An 8,758-nucleotide genomic window follows, 5' to 3' on the forward strand; every position below is an offset into this window, starting at 1 on the left:
ACCAGCTTCAATGCCGGCAGATGCTCAAGACAACGCTGTCGATTCATGCACATTTGCAATTTTTGTGGCGGTGCTCACGCCCGCTTGATTTGCCCTGTCAAGAAAGCTGCCAATAAAAATGCTAAACAATACTTATCGACTCCCGTAAATGTCTCTCGTTTATCTTCTGAATTGATTCATCACCCTGACTCGGATTTCTCTAACTATCTACTGTCAGGCCTCTCACATGGTTTTCATCCCGGTGTCGAAATTCTCCCCTCCCAAAGCCTCATCTGCCCCAATCTTCAGTCCGCTCTCGCAGAACCTGAAACAGTCGACCTTCTAATTAAGAAAGAAACCGACGAAAATTTTATGATCGGCCCCTTTTCAGCCCCCCCTTTTAACATTTTCCGTGTTAGTCCCATAGGCATAGCTACCAGAAAATTTTCTGGTAAAAAACGCCTTATAATCGATCTCTCTTCCCCGCATAATTCCCCGCTCCCGAGCATTAACTGCCTCATCCCGCTTGAAGAATTTTCTCTTCATTACCATGACATCGACCAAGCCATCACCATGATCAAAGACGCAGGTCGCAGCGCTTGGATGGCCAAAGTTGACATCACCTCTGCCTTTAAGGTGATGCCCATCCATCCAAATTTTTGGCACTTATTCGGCATCTGCTGGCGCAAAAAATTTTACTTTTCCGTCCGCCTCACATTCGGCTGCAGAAGCAGCCCAAAAATTTTCGACATGTTATCAGAAGCAATTTGCTGGATCCTCTCCAACAATTACGCCGTACCCTACTTAATCCACCTCTTAGACGACTTCTTAATTATATCACCCCCCGACTCCATCCCAGCAGCGCACCTTTCGACAACGCAAAAGGTTTTCGCAGAGCTCGGGATCCCCCTCGCCCAAGACAAAACTTCAGGCCCAAGCACTTCCATCGAATTTTTGGGAATCAACCTAGATTCACAAAGGTTCCAAGCTTCTCTACCCAAGGAAAAAATCGACAGAACGATTCTGGTGGCTTCCACTCTTTTAGCCAACCCAAACTGCTCCAAACGCGAGCTGCTATCCGTGCTCGGTCATCTAAATTTTGCGATGCGGATCATTCCGCAAGGCCGCCCCTTCATCTCTCACCTCCTCTCTCTTGCGTCCTCCGTTCACGAGCTAGATGATCAAATATCTATAACCAATTCATGCCGAGCCGAGCTCAGTCTGTGGATTTCCTTCCTTAAACAATGGAACGGCTTATCTTTCTTTTACAGTGATTTTCGTTTAGAATAGGCGCAGCCACCACAGCGGCTCAAAAAGGCCTTTCTCAACAGCAGATCCAATCACTCAGTCGCTGGTCATCAGAAGCCTTTAAAAACTACATCCGATCTGACCGCTCACACATCAAGGAAGCCCACCAAACCCTCATCAGCCACCCCTTTTTTCCCTAGTCTGCCCATCTCCATTTAGCACCCCGCTCCTGCAGGAGTTTTCAATTTGCCCCTTTTGCCTCAAGTAACGACTGCTCCCGCAGGTACCCTCCTACCTCCGCAGCAGTGTCCGCTCCCGCAGGAACCTCATCTGTATTTCCCTACTCTCGCATGCCTGCTCTTCCTTCCGCCATGCCCCTACCCATCCCCCCGACCACTCCCGCCTCGGAATCACCCCCTTTAATGCCAGTCCATCCCTGTTCACTCAAACTCCCGACCCACCACGGCTAAGCCCCTTTTTAACATCACCTAATCCATCTATAACGACCCATCCCCACTCCATCCATCCCAGCCCACTGCCGCAGTAGTGACTGCTTCCGCAGGAGCCTTTATCTATATTCCCCCACTGCCGCAGCAGTGTCTGCTCCCGCAGGAGCCTTCTCCGTCCTTCTCTGTATTTCCCTACTGCCGCAGCAGTAGCCGCTCCCGCAGGAGCCTTTTCTATCTTTTTCTTCTGCCGCGATTGTCGCGTCTCCCGCAGAAGCCTTTAGCTCTCTCTTTCAGCACGGAACGCTTCCACAAGCCAAAATTTTCTTCCTAGATACTGCCGCAATAAATGTATACCAAAGAACGTCCAGCACCCCTCTAATATTAAGCCTTGTTTTGGGGGGTCGTAGCCACCCCAACCCCGCACTTTCAGCATAGTTTGTACCCCAGCACGGGGAGAAGCACTCGGGGGGGAGCGCTTTTGGGCCGGGCTGGACACCGAGCTCGGACCCCTCTCCCCGGACAGGGGGGGGTGCCCCGGGCTCGGGAGTCTTGCCGAGCTCGGAGCCCTCTCCCTGGACAGCACGCCAAATACGCATAACATTTATTTAATTATAAGAAAGTGTGAACTCGTGAAATAATGCTTAAATGCCTTAAAATCTTTACCACAAATGGTCAACATTTGAGAATAACTTCATTCAAAGCCATTTAATCTGGGGTTTTTTTCACCCCCAAGTCCTTTATGTCTCATCAGACAACCATGTCATATCAGGTTGAATGCTGGAGCTGTGAATAAATTGTGGCAGCTTGCTTTATAGACTACCTTGCTGTGCAAAACTAGCCTAGGCATCCCATTTTCCCAACCGCGGTTTCAAGGCCAAGGTTGACATTTCTACAGAAATCTCTAGTTTGAATGTATAAAGGCTGATGAGATGGATTTCACTACTGTTTATGTGTGGGTGACGTTCTTGTCAACTTTTGTCAAAAAGTACCACATTGAAAATGGCTTCCAACTCCAAATGTAAAGATTCAAACATTCTAAAAGGGTATAAAAGCCTTTCCTGGTTACATTAGCGCTGATCTAAGATGTGCCCTCAAACAAATGACTATTTGGCTGTTTTAGATTCAGATCTGTTTACTAAAATTCTGGTTAGTTATTGTCAAAAACATCAACCTGTTTGAGGTCATGTTCAATAAACCTAACGTGTTAATACACCAACAAAACCATAAATCCGTTACTGCAATATTCCTGCAATCAGCTAATGCCTGCTCAAGTGCATTTAATGTGCACCAGCATCATAATTATCCATTATGCAAGTCTAATATGTTTTTACATTTCAAAACACTTTACTTTCATCCTTGGCGAAGCAGCATTTCAAACACTGGTGTTATCATAAAGTATAATCAAGCTCATGTTTTTGCTGGCTTCCTGGATATCATCCTGCAGAGTGCAATGAACCAGAAAACCAGTTTTTAGTGATTCTCTCATTGCCCCATTCAAAGGCCACACTTTGTTACCATGCACACAACCAGGCGTGAGGGATATCAAAGACAACCATTTATTTTGGACCCGCTCTGTACAGATCTTTTTTTGTCGTGGCTGTTTGAAGGCGTGCGCTGCTGAACGCTCATCCGGGAGGGCAGAAGCTTCATTCTGACACTACAGCGGGGCTGTGTGCTCTTTTAAACCTGTGATAGCAATCCACTAAAGCCTCCGCTCTATAAATAGAAGCTTTCAGTGTAATCTTCGAGAAAAAAAAGAAAAAATAAGCTGGAGCATTTAAGCTTCTCTTAACATGTAGATAGCTGAAAGTTAATGAAACATTACTTTTTAATGGTAAAGCTATATTTCCAGTGCCTATAATGATGACTGAAATGCCTTGAGATGAGACTTCTGTTTAAGAATTCATAGATACAGAAGGATTGATATTAATTATAGAGTCTGTGACATAATAAAACGCTCACACAATAACTGGGGAACAAAATAATCAATGGCTTAATCTTCATTTTAAGCTTGATTCATATTTAAAACATTACCAAATGAAAATCTCTCTCAGTTACGAGATCGTAAATGGAATATGACACAGTTTGGAATGGAATATAAAGCTAATTTGAAAAGGGGGATGAAAAACGAAATTGGGGGCCTACTTAACTCAACTGAACCTTGATAATTCCAAAGCACCGTGTTCCGCTTGATCGGGAAAGCTGCCACCTTCTCCCTAGGGGGTTATTATTTTCAGCTAGTGAAACCAGAATGCCATAGGACGGTTACTCCCTCCCTCTCGCTCTCTCGCCACCTCATTATTCATTATTTTTGAATCACTGTGCTGGGATTGAAGTGAAACTGTCAGCATCCATTCTCGGCCAACCATCACTGTGAGCTGTTGTCCTTTCACAGTATGCTGGGTCATCCCTGCCTCCAGTTGATCTCTAACTTGTGCCAGTTGTGAAATGTTACAGATGCTAATTAGCTGTAATATCGGTGACCCTGATACAAGTCCATTATGCATCATCCCCCCATCAGAAATGTTTATTGCTAGCAAATTCCTTCGAAGGCATTTGTGGCTATCTGTTGTTGCCAGCGTCCGTGGCAAGAGACAAAGCTGGACAGCAGAGGGACAACTGATCGCTTGTCATTGATGGAGGCTGACAGCAGCATAACAATTAAGTTTAGGCCAAAAGGCTAAGTATGGTGTCAAGTGCTTTGACCCTGTTCATTTCCAACAGTATTCAATAACTCTTTTTTTTTTTTGGATTTGCAATTAAGTAGTGAACTCTGAATTCCAATAAACATGTCAACGGTTTATTATATTAAATGATAAAAGAGATGACATGATGTAAAATACATTAGACTTAGTACCCCTGTTCCAAAAAAACATGAATTAGTTAATTAATTAATCGCCATCCAGGTTGTTACACTTTTGACACAACATAAAAACATAAAATACATCTAGAGAGGACATTCCTGTTCTGTACACCCAGAAATTGTTGTAAAACTAAACAAAACAAAAAAAAGTCATAGACATCAGTAGCAGAACACAGTGAGCTGTTTTGGTGTTCTTTTATGTGGAAGGGTGGAGGAATACAAAGGGGCATCATAAAGACACAGTATAATTAAGCTGTGAAATGATCTCCATTAAAGGCCTGCAGCTGTCTGGTTCATACTCACCCTCCTTAGATGGGCGCCGCACCTCCGCGCTCAGATTGCACACCTGCGCCGAGCGCACCTGAGGAGTCAGGCATCCTTCGGTTTGGGGATTTAAAGGCAACAGCACGTTACTGAGCATCAGCACGCTTTCAGATTCCCCATCGCCTAAATGTTGAGGGCAGGTGCATTTAGCGTAGACTATTCCACACGATTCAGCTTTCTCTCCTTTCAAGCAGTTTTCCAACCACGTGCATAACACCTGACATCCAAACTGACTCGGGCTCGCCTTGTTTAAAACCACAAACTCCACCACAGACCTTTCCTCCTCCTCTGTCTTCTTTGTCGTCAATCCGTTATAGTCGTAGGGAAACACTCGCCGGAGCTGCACGAAATTTTTGTTGTAATGCAAAAACACATAAATATTCTTGGCGTCATCACACAGGTGCACGATGGACTCGTTGATCCTCAACAGCTCGTTGATCTTCTCGTGAGAGAAGTGATCGAACTGGTAAGCCAGCAGAGAGAATTCAGAACAGCTCATTTCTTGTTTGTAAAGTTTTAGGTAGATGCTGTATTTGGTAGGATCTGGGTTCTCCAACGTCCATGTGCAGTTTGTGAAGTTCTTGGGAAACATTTCATTTATCGAGTAAGATCCATAGATAACTCCTTTTACCAGCGTGGAACACCAGAAATCTTGGGCACCAGTATATCCAAACATAACCAGGAGATAGGTGGAAAATATATAAATCAACAGATTACGAACAGCCTTCATCCTATGTCATTTGGCCTGCAAGAGAAACAGAGATGCACTACGTTAATTGTCAGTCTATGTGGTGTGAAGTGATGCTTTGTCAAAGAGTTTCAGTCTAAGATCTCCTAACTATCCAATTTAGCTTTGTGTTAAACTACATTGTTCGTTTGAACTGCCTATTTTCAATCATAAACTACCATCTCGATTTTATGGAGATTCAAATGATCCTTTCCCTGGGAATGTAACACATTTCGGATAAACATTGCCACCTTGTGGTGTTTAATAAATTGGTGGTAATAACTTCGGGCATCTGCTGTGGCAGGATAAAACTGCATGATATTTAGCGATCAAATGATCATTTGATATGATCATTACACACTGAATGATCTTTACAGTGTTTGAATGACTGACAGTGTCGGACACAATGATCATTGACATGCATTAGCTTTATGGTCGTTATATTAAATAGCGACTCGTTCGTTTGGAAGGATAAAAAAAAGACTGGCATTACATGTCACTAACAAAAAGACATTTTGGCACAATAAAACGTTTTGGTTTTTTATTCACTCCAGGGTAATGTGTCGCAGTTCTGCAGTGATCTACATGTCTGACCGCATAATAATCATCTACATATCTGTCTGCTCAGGGATTTCTATTCAACTAAAAAAAACACATACATTTACTAAATATCGTCTTTTATATAATACAGAGAGATCATATCCGATTGACTGGATGGACTATAATGTCGTGATGATCTATGTAAGGATTAAAGCAGCGTTACTTTCAACATCTAATTCCCTTACTGAACGCAATCTATGATTTTCATGAGGCAAAAACTTTGATTTCGATGTAATGCATTTGTCTCCGCGACGATCTGCTGTACGTAATGCATCATAATGTGCGCAAATGTGTTGAATTCCCAAATATTCTAGGAGTCTGAAAGAAAGGCGGCGGAGAGGGAGAGAGAAAGAGAGAGGGAGATCCAGCAGAAGAGAAAAGCTATTCGATGTCCTGTTTGCATGAATCCTGCAGGCATTGCAGCTGTGTGCAGTGTCACAGCATTCCCAGAGCGAGCCTTTATTTTCACTCTTTAATCACCTTAAATGCGGCACTACTTGTACGACATAGCAAAACGCGTACGATGCAATATACAGAGAGGTTATACACGACTATATAGGACGAGACAGTATTGGCGCACATTGCAACCATCGCGCGCTACTTTTCCTTTACATCCGATGTCTTGTCGCGCTCTTGCACTTTTCGTTGATTATTACGGGAGCGTTCCAGTTTGTCGCGTCGCGTCACGATCAGTAATATGAACGGATCAGAAAAAGCCGTAGCGACAGAAATAAATAGATAAAAACTGCAGCGACGTCTTTTCATATTCATACTCTTTTACAAAACTCAAGTCTAGCGTGATTGTCAATCGTCAGTTTTGGGGGTGCAAACCTGAATGTGGTCACAAAAACGGATTTTACGAAATACAGTCGGCGTCAAACTCGATTCTATGTCATTTTCCTGCGAAACTCGTCGATCATCGTTTAACTTTACACTGGCCCTGGTAACGTTCGAGTCCTTTGAAATATTGACGTAGTTTTTAGGCTATTGCATTCATTAGAATGAACTATGGAACTCAGATCTTTAACTCGTTTGTGCATTGAAGATGGATAAACTTGGGCGAGGGCCATCTCATTGTCGTTCAAACCTATCTATTTATCCATCTACTTATTTATAATAATAATAATTAATAATAATAAACAGGTCTTACCTTGCACTCTGAAAGCTATGGCTATTTTCCCCACATACTTGGAAACATCCTTTTAGAAATGAAACGTGTCGCTCCCCTGCGAATCGATATCTCCCATTGCAGATGATAGAAGTCTAGAGCAACAAGATGGTCAGTGAGCAAAAATGCATTAGACTCCAGGCTGGATCATCATCTCGCTCCTTTTTTTTTTCTTCCCACCTCAACGCAACCAAGTGATGAGAGCGCAACAGAAGTGAGCAGACACTAGAACGAGGGCTAAAAATGTTGTGAATCTCGACTGATCATTAGTCGTTGTCTGCCCGTCCCTCAAGAGATGCCCAGGTCGGGTAGCAGGTAGAGCGCAATCCCTGACGGATGGAGGATGCTGCTGAGTCGCTGTGGAGTGAGATGGAAAGCGCTTTCTCGCCGAGCCTCAGGACTGGAGCTGCAATATCACGTCACTGCCACTAAGATAAGGCACGTATGGACGTCTCGAGCTGCGTCTCTCACCATCTCACCCCCCTTCCCCTGGATAACATAGAAACTCTTTTCTATGGGAAAATCAAGGCAGAGGAATGTCCCTCGGACTAGAACTAACGACACAGTGCCTTTTCTGCGACCGCCTGGACTATTTTAGCAGAAGCCAATGGAATTATAATTCATAAGAGGCTTGTTTCCGGGGGAATTATGTTTTTGCATGGGATTTTGAGATATGTACAGGAACTCGTGAAGTTGCTTCATCTTTTTCATCATCGCACCATCATAAAGAATTAGATTTTTTTGTCTCGAGAAAGAAAATACTGTATTAGCCTAATTGAGAATATAATGATTTTCAAAGGACAACAAAACTTGCTGAACTTGGGAGATACATCGACGTATACTTAGCCTACTTCAGAAGGGACTATTGTGGATATTTTTCCAGATAGGCTATAAATGTTGATTTTGATGTTTCTTTGTCTTCCAGAGTGGGTTTGTAATTACAGTGAGCCATCCGTACAAGAATTCACCAGGAGATAGTTTCAAACAAAATATCATAGGTACAGTTATTTTTCATACAATAAAATTGTGACAAAGCTCTTGTCTTGTTAAAAAAATGAATAAAATAACATTCTGAAGAACACAGTTTTAATCTATTATAGTAGTAACAATAAGATTTGTATTTTGGAGACGTGTACGAGGGTGATCTCAGTCAATTTATTCCGCGACAGACCTCTAAAACCACATAGGTAAGGCAGGTTACTTCAGATAAACATGTCACAATGACGGACTTTTAGCGACGTAACGCAAAAGAGCATGAGCAGCGTGCTATTTTTAACTAGGTAGAGTAGCCTATTTAGCGACAAGCGCAAATACGCGCTCTGACTGATTTGTAATCTAACAATGCCAATACCAAACCGTTTTAAAAACACGTTGGAAACTAGACACTTGCATTAAAAAAT

General features: G+C 43.0%; 1 protein-coding gene across 3 annotated transcripts in view; it reads right to left on the bottom strand.

Moving 5' to 3' along the window:
* LOC107747274 (adhesion G protein-coupled receptor B3-like) overlaps positions 1–7,836 on the bottom strand; it is a 168,202-nt gene extending 160,366 nt beyond the window's left edge. For all 3 annotated transcript variants that reach the window (XM_016561742.1, XM_016561741.1, XM_016561740.1), the window contains exons 1-2: positions 7,341–7,836; positions 4,843–5,608 (exon numbers count right to left, since the gene is read on the bottom strand). In XM_016561742.1, the coding sequence (XP_016417228.1) occupies positions 4,843–5,593 (751 nt within the window). In that variant the 5' untranslated portion in view covers positions 5,594–5,608; positions 7,341–7,836. The remainder of the gene's footprint in view (positions 1–4,842; positions 5,609–7,340) is intronic.
* Between the last annotated feature and the right edge of the window lie 922 nt (positions 7,837–8,758).

This window comes from Sinocyclocheilus rhinocerous, unplaced genomic scaffold (genome assembly GCF_001515625.1).
Source record: "Sinocyclocheilus rhinocerous isolate Xijiao unplaced genomic scaffold, SAMN03320098_v1.1 scaffold1069, whole genome shotgun sequence".
Lineage (NCBI taxonomy): Eukaryota > Metazoa > Chordata > Actinopteri > Cypriniformes > Cyprinidae > Sinocyclocheilus > Sinocyclocheilus rhinocerous.